This window comes from Rhopilema esculentum, unplaced genomic scaffold (genome assembly GCF_057945365.1).
Source record: "Rhopilema esculentum isolate cy_ngs unplaced genomic scaffold, ASM5794536v1 HiC_scaffold_36, whole genome shotgun sequence".
NCBI classification, from domain to species: Eukaryota; Metazoa; Cnidaria; class Scyphozoa; order Rhizostomeae; family Rhizostomatidae; genus Rhopilema; species Rhopilema esculentum.
Window position 1 is genome coordinate 1,704,202 of NW_028300847.1, and position 14,082 is coordinate 1,718,283.

General features: G+C 35.5%; 2 protein-coding genes across 2 annotated transcripts; both read left to right on the forward strand.

Moving 5' to 3' along the window:
- The first annotated feature begins 525 nt into the window (after positions 1-525).
- Positions 526-6,739, forward strand: LOC135688311 (uncharacterized). Its single transcript, XM_065205117.2, has 4 exons — positions 526-684; positions 1,312-1,651; positions 2,133-2,259; positions 3,964-6,739. Exons 1-4 carry the CDS (start codon positions 665-667, stop codon positions 4,398-4,400), a joined length of 924 nt encoding a protein of 307 aa, XP_065061189.2. The 5' UTR covers positions 526-664; the 3' UTR covers positions 4,401-6,739.
- A 136-nt stretch (positions 6,740-6,875) lies between these two features.
- Positions 6,876-13,829, forward strand: LOC148957212 (ubiquitin-conjugating enzyme E2 T-like). Its single transcript, XM_089115638.1, has 6 exons — positions 6,876-8,493; positions 9,115-9,184; positions 9,406-9,511; positions 10,257-10,355; positions 10,924-11,019; positions 11,337-13,829. Exons 1-6 carry the CDS (start codon positions 8,385-8,387, stop codon positions 11,490-11,492), a joined length of 636 nt encoding a protein of 211 aa, XP_088971764.1. The 5' UTR covers positions 6,876-8,384; the 3' UTR covers positions 11,493-13,829.
- The last annotated feature ends 253 nt before the right edge of the window (positions 13,830-14,082 follow it).

Below are 14,082 nucleotides of genomic sequence, written 5' to 3' on the forward strand. Positions count from 1 at the left end.
CATGCAGATTAAGGTCGGCTCCTGGACAATCAAAGATAGTATAGAGAGAAAAATGCCCCTTGAATCATCGGGACCCATCAGTTGCTCTCTTTCAAAAAAAAGGAGGTTCGTAGGGAGGTGGTTCCTAGGGCTACTAGAAATGTATCACAAGATAACAACGGCACAACATAAGACAATTAAACCCAGGTGACTCTAACGGATGGGGGGGGGGCGGGCTTTGGACTTTGCATCAGCATTAAATATCTCGTCTAGCCTTGTCTTCCGATTTGCCTGTCTGTCCCTTTTAGTTTATTTATGTTTTGAAAAAAATTAATTTTCCATTAACACAATTTCAAGTGCAGAAAAAGATACTAGGCTGCGGCGAAATATCAGATATGAATCTAGTCTTAATGTGATAATACTGACCATACTGTCAATATACTTTGACGAAAATTTAGCAGGTGCATGCCTGTGACCCGATTCACGCGCCCTCCATGCAAGATTCCCGTCAAACGTAAATACCATGTATTCTGAATGAATCATCATTCTTTGCATGTAAAATAAGTATTCAGAAAGTTTGAATATGATCGATCAATCGGCTTGTAATCTGAATGATTAATTACATTCTGATGCACGAAAACATCTTTCCAGAAAATACTTGAAAGCTTTCAGCAGCACTTTCAAGATGCACCCGAATTTAGCCAGGTTTGTATAAGCTGTATTTGTATAAAAGTAACGGCCGGTTGGCGTCCCTTAGCAGCACGTTATGTCAGAGTATCTATGTTTGTATCTATGGAGTTACCATTAAAATATATCAATTAAGATAAGAGTAAGCAAACTTTTAACTTTGATATAAACACGGGTGTTTTCTGGAGCACAAGTAGGCTAGAATGGCGTGTAACGCGCAAATAAAAGTTTTTCTCACACCTTACATTCTTAGGCCATGGGTGTAGCTACTGGGGGTGTCATCCCCTCCAATATTTCCAAACAGTGGTACAGTTAGGGCAAACTTTTGGGAATAAAAGGTCCGGCCATTGGAAAGGGTTTCTTATCTCTTGATATACAAATTTAAATCACATATGAATAACTTAAGCATAGATAATTATTCATATTTTTTATTTTTAATCAATTGAGATAGACTTTTTTTTGTTGAAATCCTAATTAATTAAAATTTCAGGAATTTACGTAAAACGTGATTTCGAGAAGGAATATCACAGTCTTTGCTGAAAGTTGGTAGAAAGATGTTAATTAATATTGAAATTGAATTACACCTGAAGCCTTGTTCCCCATTCGTAGCAATGTAAAATTGTTGGATATTATTGTCTTCTATAGCACGTTTGGAGTTATTTGCATCTTCTTACACATGTTCCTGCATTCAGTCGACGGTAGAATTCTGCGCAGATCTTGTGGAGACTACGCAAACTTCTCCTATGTAGAGCAGGATAAAGTTTTGCAGGGAGAGAAAATAACAACAGTAATTGTTCCATCCGAAGAAGAATGCGAATTTGCCTGTGTTGATGAGCTGCAATGCAAGTCAATAAACATAGAAAAGAGAAGGAATGCCAGACAGTGCGAGCTCAACAAACGCTCTACTGCAGATGCTTCAGACGGGGTAGCGCTAACGCCAAAGCAAGGTTGGGTGTACAAGTCTACGAGCTTTACTGAAAATCTGGTATGGAACGAGCAAAATACAATTAATTTCATTGTACCATCAACGTGTATGATACACTTCATCAACCTAAAGGAACTTTTATGTACCTCGAAAGTCAATCTTTCTAAAATGAATGAGCTAAATTTAGTTCATCAGACTATTAATCGAATTAGAGATAGATGTTTATTAGAAAAACTACGGCCAAAACGAAATATATTTTGACTTTCCTGAAGAATTTAGTAACGTTGTATGGCAGCGTTTTTTGTTTACCTTTATAATTTGTTTTGTTACACTGTTACTTCAAAGTGGTCCAAATTGCGCAACCGTGAGCTCAAGAGTAGACAAGCTGCAGTTCTTTTGATATATAGACGGATCCTATTGCTGTTTTTAGAAGATGGCAGTGTATGAATAAATTTTCTTCTGCATTGCACAGATTCGCTGAACTGATGCCAGACGGTACTTTATTGCTTGAAGTTTTTTTGATGACTTTTTCGTTTCGTAGATTGGGCACATGTGCAGGAAACTCAATCCATGCGAACCGGAGCATTTGTGTCTTGATGTCTGCTATTCCCCTGGATACAAGTGCACCCATTGCAAGGAGCTTCCACTTGGCATGCCGTGTGTTAGATGTGAGTCAATAATTAAACAACAATACCTTATCTCTTATAAGATGATACATCATATTAACATGGATCGGGATTGCATTAGAATGACAGGGATCAGGATTGCAATCCTGAAAATTGACGAGGAATCATACAATCGTGATCAAAATCCTGACAGTTCCAATCAATCCCAGTTGAATCCGGTCAAATGGCTTTTGATCGTGATGTCAATCTAGATCCCACAAAATCAAACCGTTAAAAAGGGATGTTTTGCGACCGCTACTGCTCTCAGACAGTAAAGGCAAAAAGCCATAGAACAGATAACGAGAATGTACCCCCAAATCACAATTTCTATTATGTCTTCAAATTTGCTCAATGTATATAAAACAGTGGATGAAAGTCACTTAGGATAAGCTTACGTGGTATGGGGAGCCCTCTCTATACCAAGCAATCTGCAAAAATATCAGGACAAAGCGTTCGATCTAATAAAATCTTCAACGGTAAAGGATACTTATGATAAGAGACTTATTAACAGAGAGGTAAAAATAGGGGGCTCAGGGGGATGGGCCCCCACTGTTGATTACAAATATTGGTAAATTTCTACTTTTGCTTTTGTTTTTGCAACATTTTGTGCAAAAGCCTCATTGCTATTGTTTTTTTATTGCACTACACCACTGCCTATGAAGGTTAGTCAATTGATGAAGTTTGACTAAGCAGTTATGACTTATAAAATTGTCAATCAGCTCTGTCCTAGAGAGCTAAAAAATCAGTTGGTCAAAAGGTCTGCCATAGCAAAATACAACACAAGGAATAGATAGGTAGAATCTCCATGCGCAAAAACTAACATTAGATTATACCAAAAGATGTTCTTGTACACTAGTCCATTTGCTTGGAATGAAATCCCACAATTCATTAAAGATCTCAATTCGTTTTAAAATAGAACTAAGATTTCACCTTTTGAGTTAACATACATCAGCTTAACCCGAATCAATGAATCTTCATACAATTTATATTTTAATCTCTAAGTAAACTTATCAAATTTTTACTGTTATGTAGTTTTTAATTCTGTATATCTTAACTTTTCTCTTTACTGAATGGATGTCGTGTATAAATAAGATTAAATGAAAAAAAATGTCTGATCTTTTATGGTTTCATGCCGAGCTAATTTCTGCTATCTCAAAAGGCGAAATCTTGGTTCTATTTCAAATCGTACGATGGAATCGATATCTCTAATGGATTGTGAGATTTCATTCCAAGCAGACCAGTGTACAAAAAACCTCTTTTAACCATTGCAAACACTCAGGAACGCCGGAACGACAAATGGGCAAGGGGGCAGGCTTGAGTAAAATGGCATTTGAAAGATATTTTCCAGCTACTAGCAATTCTTTCGTAACAGCCATTTTTTTTCGATCTTCTTCAGGTATCTTGAACATTTGTTAACTTTTGGCATTATTTTACAAATTTTGAGAACTGTCTTCATGAATATGCACTAAAATCAGAATTTCATATGACTCTCCCTGATTATTAGAATGGCCGGTTTTAAGGGCAGTTTAATGAAAAGGGTACTCTAGCCTCCTTTGTTCCTTCTTTTCAAAGGCAACAGGGGCGGTTGACCCCCAGCGCTCCCTCTTCTCTGGCGTCCCTGCGAACACTAATGCTTACTTGATGCAACTTTTGAAAATCTTTTAAGGAAAACTGGCATTGATTCATGTTTTACCCTCAATCAAACAGCAATCAGTAACATTGCATTTGGGAAAAGTACTTCACAGTCATCGACGTACGCTCCGTATTCAAGCGCCAATGCGGTTGATGGAGGCAGAACTGGCGTTTGGAGTTCAGGTGGTTTTAGCAGATGCATGCATACACAAGCGCAAAGACCTTGGTGGTCTGTAGACTTTGCTGGAAATGCAGTTGTGTATTCAGTTACGATATACTCAAGGTTAGATTGCTGTTTTGAACGAGTCAGTGGTCTGCATGTAAAGCTTGGCAACAAAAATGCACCGAATGCAAATACAAGAATTTGGACCACGCCCACTTTTTCATCGACTCAAACAAACCATACGAAAGAATTCGGCCAACCGAAAAATGGAAAGTATCTTTATGTGGAGTCGCAGGTAGACAGCAATTTGGATTTTTGTGAGGTTGAAGTAATGGGATACCTTGAATAAACTGTTTACCTATACCTAGGAAGTGATGGGATACCTAGGTAGACAACCATTTGGATTTTTGTGAGGTTGAAGTAATGGGGTATTTTCATAATAGATGAAAACAACTTTTACAAGGTTACCAAAAGAAAAAATAACTTGTATGAAACAATCATGTTTACAGCTATAATATCAGCACTCAAGCTTTTGTATAAATTTTGTTATTAAGAGCACTGTGGACAATTTTGAGTTAGTTTCTTTGTGCTGCACGAATTTATTTGCATTAAAACCAATCGAAAGGTAATTGAAAAGTTAAACGAACCTTCATGTAGGTGACGTCTGATTGAAATTCATCAGTAGCGAACGGAGGAGCAGTACAAGACATTGTGTCGTTGTGTTTGTGAACCAGTCTTGAGAGAGTACAATAAAACAATGACAAGCAAAAAGAGGAACTTGGTGGGACTGGGATCAATGATATTCTAGCAGAACGAACAGCTCCTCCAAGTCACGACAGATGACTTACAGCATTGCAATCAAACTTCACAATCGATCCGTTCGTTAAATCCTCAAAATCTATTTAAACAATTTTTTGGTGGTGCAAAACTTGAAAATGGCTTAAAAAAAAGAAAACATTTGAGTAAACTAAATCTTTTAGTCTGATATTTTTCAGAGTTGAAAACGTCAGAACATAGATCGAAAACTCTACGCTAGGAATCATATAAACCAAGTTGTGGAACGAAATAGGCCAATCAGAAACACGAGCACATGACTGTTGAGGTTGCCCAATCAGTGCCGCTTGCCTATAGGGATTGTTACCAATGGAGTCCTTAAGTGGAAAAGTGGAAATGAACTCCTTTTGTCTACCCAATAGCTGCAGACAAAACAACCCTCTATCCTGGAGTCATAGAGCATGCGCTCATTTCTTTTAAACTAGATGTAAAATCACTATACACAAAAATTTCTCAAGATGAGAATATCAAAGCTTCCCTCGATGCCATCAAAAATCATTGTGGGGAGACTACCCCACTGCATGTAAAATAAAACAAATGGCAATATTTATACCCAAACAAAATTATATTGCTCTCTCATTTTGATAAGAACAATTTTATAAGAACCCGAGCCATTAAATTGGTCAAAAGGGATCTTAACAGGCCTATGCCTTGCCTATATTTAGAAATAACTGATCGAAAATGGCTAGCGAATGACAGTTCGGGATCTAGTATGGCGCCGAGTTGTTATTGCTCTTGAACTCTCATTACTGGAGCTCCATTAAACAAATGGAAGGATGATCCATTGGAATTATCTGTGTTTAAAAAATAATTTCTACTTTCTACTGCTGGTTGGGTCAGGATTAAAGAACATTTGCCACCTAAGCGCCCACAGTTCAATAATGCAGCATATCAACTAATGCAGCATATGCAGCATAAAGTATAGTAGCATCTAGACGTAAGCATGTATTGTAAACAATTTTATATGATATAAAAAAACTGCGTAGATTGATGTGTCATCGGCAAATAAGTTTTCCTTACACTTTAAGCCATCAGTCAAGTCATTGATATAGATAAGAAAAAAAGAGGACTCAAGATAGAACCTTGGGGAACACCGGCTGAAATATTACGCCATGTAGATGCTTTGCCATTCAAAACAGTACGCTGTTTTCTATTGTGAAGGCAACTTTCTTCAAATTCTTTTTCCTATTTTCTTCAAACACTTTTCCTTCGCCTCCTCAATTAAATTGGATCCCTGAGATATCACATTGGCAATGACCTCTCGCTTGCATTCTGGCTGTTCATTTCTGATGAAAGTCTTATAAGCCCTGTTCTTTTTCATGATGAAGTTTCTAATTGACTGCGTTATCGAAGGTGCCTGGACAGATCTGAATTTGATTATTTTGTTTGGTATAAAGTTGGAAAGGATATTCAGTAAAATTTCATTCAGGTTTTTAACTTGAAGATCTAGGGATTTTGACTTCAGAGAAAATGTTTTAACAATTGCAGTGATCTTTGATTGCAGTGATCTTTGTTCTATCATAGCCCAAATTCTGCGTTTATATCGAGGTGGAAACATATTTTTTACACTTAGTTTACCAAAAACAATCTGACTGGTTTTTTAAAGACGGGTGAAGACCTGATTCAAGAAATAAATTTGGCTGATCATTGTATAAAACTTCAATGCAAGATTGAGAATTTCCAGTAAAGTGATTTGACTAGAAAACTAATATCGTTTGGGGCTGAAAAGAAGTTGAATTTGTTTGGTGTCAAGCAGCTTGAAATTCTTGTTGATAAAAATCTCATCAACACAACGATGAATTATAAATATTTAGATCCTATTTTAACATTTGCGTCATGAAACCTTTAAAAAAGTTCCTAAAAAGCTGCAAGCAGAGTGAACATGATAAGAGAAATAAAGATAGTCTGACATTAGATGCGGCTTAAGCATTATGCAGAACGATGGTTTTACCAGTTTATAGCAAAAAGTTTTTTTGGCAAGTTTTAAATCGCATCATAATTACTTTGCATTTATTTATGCTAAACCTTAAATAGATATAACGCCTCCAAAAGAATAGTTTTCTTTTAACTGAATTTATATAAACTGTTACTCAAGCAGCATCTTTCTCAAAAGAGGCGTGGCAGCATACAAATCGATGATGTCACCATAGTCTATCGACTGTAAAATATCACTTTCGACGTTGATTGTTATCAGAGAGGAAAGGCGGTCTTGTCCCATCGTTTGCGTCTTCTACAACACCAGCGAATTCATTTCGAAATGAACTGAGTTGAATTTTAACTGTCGGAAATGGGAGTTTATAAAATAACTGAGACCAGAGCGCTAATTTCCTTTACAAATTTCAGCAATGCGATGATTCCGATAAATACTCTAATGAAAATAAGTAAGAAGGGTTGAGCATGCCCTTTTTTCCGGCAGGTTTAAAAAAATTTGCGACCTTTTGGACAGGATCGATGAAAACCTTACATTTTGTCTAATATTTCAAATTTTCCGACAAACGTTGGATTTTCCGACAATCCGACAATTTTTTTGCCAGGGGGGCGGCTGCCCCCCCTGCCCCCCAGCCACTGCGCCCCTGGCTCTTGGAAACAATCATATTGATGGAACGGGAAACAGTCAGAATTCAGTGAAGGAAAGAAAAGCTTGAAAATGTATGCAATTTGAAACTTGAATTATCTGTTTGATAAAATAGAAATACGTCAATGGCTCGAAAACTCTTTAGAGTTATTTTCATATGTCCATCAGCATATTTGGATTACCATTGATATACTTTCAGCAACATTTATGATTTTTTTTAAATATAGCATCTTCATATCAATAAAAATTTGCAATTATTTGCTCAAAATATGTATCTATGGAATGAAATGAAAAAGGAATGAAAATGAAATGAGACAATAGGGGGAACGAATGGTTCGGCAGTGAGGCATCGCACTGTCAGGCAAAAAACGACAATGGAACGATAAGGAACATGTTACCGAAGCAGCCTCCTCTTCTAATAAAAATAGAAGGCAACCCTGATGTAATGAACCAAGACGAAGATGTTTATTGCTGAAGATCAAGAAGATGATGTGATGGAAGCTGTTGATCAAGTTTAACTGCTCAACAAAACCAAGTTGGTGAATACAGTTAACGCCAGAGCAGTGGTGTCGTGGAGAGGGTTCAGGTTGGCTTAGGCTTATTTGTTAAAATTCAGAGAGACTTTGGGGGCGTGGCAGTGAAATTCAATTTACAGTAAAGTGATGTACGGATTTTCATTTATTTTACACGTGATTGCGTGATGCAGAATGGATGTCTGGTACCACCATTGTAGTAGAGACTGTGCAATTAGATTATAAACTAAATCAGGAGTCTCGCTATGGCCGTCGCTAGCAGGAGGGGGTGCGGGGTTGCGGGAAATCATTGATACTGCGAAGGTGCATTCTCAACTTTTGGCGGGTGATACCATTCCGAGGTTTCGAACAAAAATACAACATTCCAACATTGAGATGATAAGATTCCAAAATGCAGAAGTCTAGTCGACTAAAAAGAGAATTAAAGCAATTATCCGAATCACCATCCCATGGAATTTCTTGTTGGACAGTTGGAGAAAAAGTTGGTCAATTAGAAGCAAGTAAGTGTTTGAAAAAATAGTCTCGTCTTTTAAAAAGGGTTCTAACGCAAAATGCAGACATTTTTTATCTGGTATGGTGCCATTTAATATCGTATCGTTGGTCGAGTTTCAACACAGACAACTGTTTTCCAACACTACTTATTGTTTAATTGTTATTGTTATCTTGCAATGAATATAAAATAAATACAAGGATAAAATTTAGAACGGCGGCGAGAATCCGATGTTGTGAAATAAATTTTCCAAAATAAATTAAATTAAACAAATAGAAATATTTCGCCTATTTGATATCGTAATTGATAGTTGAGTTTCAACACAGACAACTGTTTGGCAACTCTACTTATTGTTTAATTGTTATTTTTAAGTCTCTACAAACCGTATAAATTTTGGTTTGGGATATTAGAATAGTGAAATTAGAAGTTTTGTTTGTTGATTATGAGCATTAAGCTGAAGGGCAATAATTAAAATGAAATGACATGAAAGCTCATCGTTATGAACAAATCCAAATTCATCTCCCATCCAGGCTTTTTATGGACCAAGAACACTAAACACGTTGGTAGAAATAGAAACTGCACTGGTGCCCCTCATTATTTCCGCAGCAAAAATTTGTTTTGTGTTTTTCAGCTATCATAGGACAGGAAGGCACCCCTTATAATGGAGGAGTTTTCAAGCTTTCAATAATAATTCCTGAAAGGTAAATAAACAAATATTTATCTAAATAATGAATTGTATATTAATTATCAAACTTCATTGGATAAATAATATTGTATATAATAATTTTAAAACAAATAAACCTATACTGCAACTCAATTTATAATGGAATGCATAACTTTTTTACAGAACAATCTTGATGACTTGATTTTGTCATAGACATTCATATGCTGTTCTTATATTTCTGAATAATTTTATCTCTAGGTATCCTTTTGAACCTCCTCAAGTCAGATTCAAAACCCCAAGCTACCACCCAAATATTGACACAGCTGGCAGAATCTGTCTTGATAAACTGAATATGCCCCCAAAGGTAGCACCATCTATTTACAACATCATTTTGTCTTCAGAATTTGTAGACCCTCTGGAAAACAAATTACTATGAGATAGGATTTTTACTGGTTACTTATGCTAAACATTCTTGATATTTGTATCATTACCCAACAGTAGCTGAAAAACATGTGGAGGCATTGAAGTGAGATGGCTTTGCCAATTTCCACAAAATAGTTTTAATGTTTTTTGAGCAACAAGCTGATTTTGTATACCAATCACTAAATGTTGAAATTGTATAATGATCAGCTTTAAGGTGAAAACTGACAGGAATAAATAATTACTTGGTTTTCATACAAGCGCACAGTACCTTTTGTATAAAGCTTAGTAAATACTTTGTAGCAAAAAGGATTTTGGAAACCTTGTTGTGTTCCTGCTGAATGATTCAGAAAGATAACAGAGTCAGATTCAGAATCATAACATTATTCTGCTAAAAGATTAAAACTATTTTTTAAAATTTGCCAAAACTCCTCTATTTCACTTTTTGTATCAAATTTCAGGAAATGATTAACCCATCTGATCTTCAGACCTAGGTTCCTAGTCCTTTTTTGAATTTTCAGCTTTATGGCAACCTATTTATTCAGCTCATTCATAAAATGGGGTATGAAAAATTATCAGTATCCAATTGTCATTGTTTATAACTTCTCAAGGTGCCTTATATGCACCTAGTTGCATGCCCATATGCATCAAGTTTCTTCTCTTTGTTAATGCAAATGATTTATTTTCAGGGAGCCTGGAGGCCAGCACATAACATCTCAACATTACTGAAATCAATCCAGGTTTTAATTGCTGACCCAAATCCTGATGATCCACTCATGATAGAAATTGTAAGAATGTGATTTTAAATTTCAAAATATTTCATATTTATTTTATTACCAATCAATTCTGCATGCAATGCTGAAATCAACTCAAATTGGGCCTGATGCTCAAGCAAAAAGGGGCAAAGTATTAGGCCTGTTCAGTTTCAGAAAAATTATTGCCTTTTTTCAGCTTGGCCTATTTCAGAAATGAGCCTAATGCTGCAGCATCAATAGCACCCACCTTAATCAGGCCCAGCCTACATAGAATTTTTAAATAACCACAATTACAGTAAGATATAGGCTTTTTCATTTCACATGGGCAACTGCCCTGTGAAAATTTCTTCACAAAAAGGCATAATGCAAACTTTTTAATTAAAAAACTAGTTAAAAAGTTACTGAACTATAGACTAAGACATGGGGAAGAAAATTAAAGGATTATAAGAAGGATAAATTGATTAGGATAGCTCTCTAAATAAGTAAACCAACAAAAAGAGTGCCCTTTCAACTTTCTGCTTCTTTTTCAAGCATCATAACTTAACCAATTATTGCTGATACATCTAAAAAACTGTTATACTGTTATGATTTTGGTCCCTAGTCATCAGAATTCAAATGCAATCGACAACTGTTTGATCAAAAAGCCAAGCAGTGGACTCAGAAATACGCAACAGAAAATGACCTGAAAGCAAGCAAGGTAATTATCTTCACAATATTTTCTGTTTATTTGGAAACACTGTATGTATTGAATTTATCATTACTTTCTTATTACCAAAAGGCACTTTTTGGAACATTATGAGAATACTTTGGCTTCAGAGTTGATGTAGCCTTGAGTTTTTTTTGAGTAAATTAATTTCATCTTTTAAGAAAGCATATTGAAAGAGAATGAAAAATATTCATCGGCATTGTTTTATGCCTGCGTGTTTATGTTGATGATTAAAGTCACAAGGCAAGCTAATTAGCTGTGAATGTTTGTTAAAATTGACAAGGTTTGGTTTTCCCCTCTGATTTCAGCCCCTTGCTGGTCCACCGGAATCTCACAAGGCAGAACCAGAGGCTGCTGTCAAATATGATAGAAAGAAGCAAGCTTCAAAGAGGCCAGGTGAAACTACTGACACATCCTTACTGAACAAAAAAAATAGAATTGGTGGCAACCATTTTGAGCTTTAGCTTTTTGTGACAAATTACAATGGTTGAACTTTGTAGTTTCTTTGTCACATTCACATTTCAAGTTTCTTGGAATATTTAATTGATTAGTTCATAATAAGCTTTTATTTAAAAGAGTGAAATAAGTTGTGCATCATCACTGGTCTTAAAATTTGGGTTTCTGAGATACATAAATTTCCTTTTTGTAAGTGATATGTGTTTAACTATATGATATTATAGTGGGTAACATAATACAGTAATTTCATATCCTTATGTAGTTATTATTTTTCATGGTTGTGCATTTTATATGAAATCATTTGTACATTTTTTTGATACATATATTGGTCTGAAAAAACCAAAAAATCATGTTGCCAACTAAATGTGTTTTTATAATTACCAAGGGCAGTACAGAACATCTTTTCAATATAGAAAGGCTATTTGGCCAAAAACGTCCATGATGATGATGCCTATTCTTTATGCAGGCTAACTATGGTGTGAAGGAGTTACCAAGTTATGACATCTTTCACTTTTGAGAAAAACAGACTATTAAAATTAACCACTCTTTGTTTGTATACTCTATGTATGCCCCCTCCCGGGGTTCTTTTTTAGGGTGCAGAAAAGTTTGCAAAACGTTTACGAGTAAATTCAAATAATGTTAACAACCACAGCATTGAACCAATAAAGACATACCTATGTTTAAGTATGAGCTTGATGCACTCAAGAGCTAGTTTCATTTTACAGATGTATTTTTGGCTTATCTACATAGACAAAACTACATACATTTGTCGCAAATTACCTTCATATACATTAAGCATATTCACAAGATAGAATAATAAAACACGCTGATCAACTGAAACCAGGAAAATATAAGCTACACGTGTCATTACCGAAAAAATATTATCTCAGAGCTGAAATTTGCAAAATCTGCCTACTGTCAACTGACAATCTTTTCAGCAGTTGTCTGTTGGCATAAATAACTAAAAAACGCATTAATAATGTTTTTCATAAATTGGCTAGCTGCCTAAACAATTATGACTTTTCGAGATTATTACATTTATATTTATGCAGTGCTTGGGTGCTTGGATATCTTCTCTATGTCCAAAAACCAATTTTATATCGTTACCCAGCAATTATTGGAATAAACCTTGTCATCTTGAGTCTGTGTGCATTGGTTGAAAAATTCTATTAAAAGAGGAATGGATGATCTGTTAAAATCGAGAAAACAAGGAGTTGATGTACCGAAAAACATAGTGTTATTTGAGCAACTGAATGTGTAGGAGTACCGTAGGGTCGTTTATATAATAACATGCATGCCCAGTTGAAATTCAACCACCGATTGACTGAAAAATTGAATTTCCAACATTCGGGAATGAAGCTTGGGACAAAAAGCACCACTGGAAACAATTCTATGAAAGGCCAATTTATTAACAGCAAACATTCACTTTCTCAAATCTTTTCAAACAGCTTACGATTGTGTGCATTTGTTCATTATCTTATTCGAGATGAAGTCATTCTCCACGTGTACCTCAGGTACGAAAAATTCAATAGTTTCTATATTTATGTTGTACGGAAACTGAATTCATTGAAACGTTCCTATGTTTCAACTATTCTCTTTACAATTGGTGAAAATAGCTGTAAAAATATTTGGTCACGTTATAGGGCGCTTGAATTTAACTTAAAAACATCCGATGGTCTCAACACGGGCACGAGTGGCCTATATAATGAAATCCTGACGTAAAATCTTGTCACTGGCAACGACTATCAAAGACAAACAATATTGAAAGTGTTCTTTTCAACAACCTGTAAGATTGCAAAGACCGTTGTAAGAACTTTAAAACAAGTTAAACAAAGTTTAAAATTATTAAATAAGAAAGTAATAGATACTCACTAAAAACATATACATACAGCTTAAGGTCGGCTCCTGGACAATCGAAGATAGTATATCGAGAAAAATGTTACAAATGCCCCTTGAATCATCGGGACCCATCAGTTGCTCTCTTTCGAAAAAAGGAGAGGGGTCGTAGGTTACCAGTGCTTAGCAGGACGGGAGCCTATTTCTGGAGGTGGTTCCTGGGGCTACTAGAAATGTATCACAACATAACAACGGCATAACGTAAGATAAATAAAACCAGATGATTCTAAAGTCACAATTTATACGTATCTTTCTACGGTGCTGAGTAAATGCAAAGGAAAGTTTTATTTTATCTTAAACGTGTGCGAGACTCGAAATCCAAAGAAATCTAACTACCTTGCAAAAATGACCATAAAAAACAAAGTAAGATTTCGTTAAAGCCACATTATCACGATTCGATTAAAACCATTTTACCAGGCTAGAATGACCGGTAATGGAATAGCATCTATTTACAAAAATACTTACTTTTTGTCAAATTTAATTGATTTATCTGTCATTAAACTCTTATTCAACTTTCGCAGCTAATCTCTTCAAGAGTGATATGCTTCTACATCAGGTGTATTCCAAACTATCAAACAACGATACAAGATCGCACTAATTACCAACATTATTTGAAATGTAGACCATAATTCCATACCAAAGTCAAGTTGGCAGATTTTCGATTTTCAGCTTTCTCTCTCGCGGCTTTTTTGAGGATGCAAG

What these genes read in the sequence shown, in the direction of transcription:
- LOC135688311 (XM_065205117.2), top strand. Translation starts at nt 665, where the DNA reads ATGCACCCGAATTTAGCCAG. An exon ending in CGAGCTTTACTGAAAATCTG is followed by an intron (nt 1,652 to 2,132) that starts GTATGGAACGAG and finishes TTCGTTTCGTAG; the next exon opens with ATTGGGCACATGTGCAGGAA. An exon ending in TGGCATGCCGTGTGTTAGAT is followed by an intron (nt 2,260 to 3,963) that starts GTGAGTCAATAA and finishes TCAATCAAACAG; the next exon opens with CAATCAGTAACATTGCATTT.
- LOC148957212 (XM_089115638.1), top strand. Translation starts at nt 8,385, where the DNA reads ATGCAGAAGTCTAGTCGACTAAAAAGAGAATTAAAGCAATTATCCGAA. An exon ending in AGTTGGTCAATTAGAAGCAA is followed by an intron (nt 8,494 to 9,114) that starts GTAAGTGTTTGA and finishes TGTGTTTTTCAG; the next exon opens with CTATCATAGGACAGGAAGGC. An exon ending in AACTGAATATGCCCCCAAAG is followed by an intron (nt 9,512 to 10,256) that starts GTAGCACCATCT and finishes ATTTATTTTCAG; the next exon opens with GGAGCCTGGAGGCCAGCACA.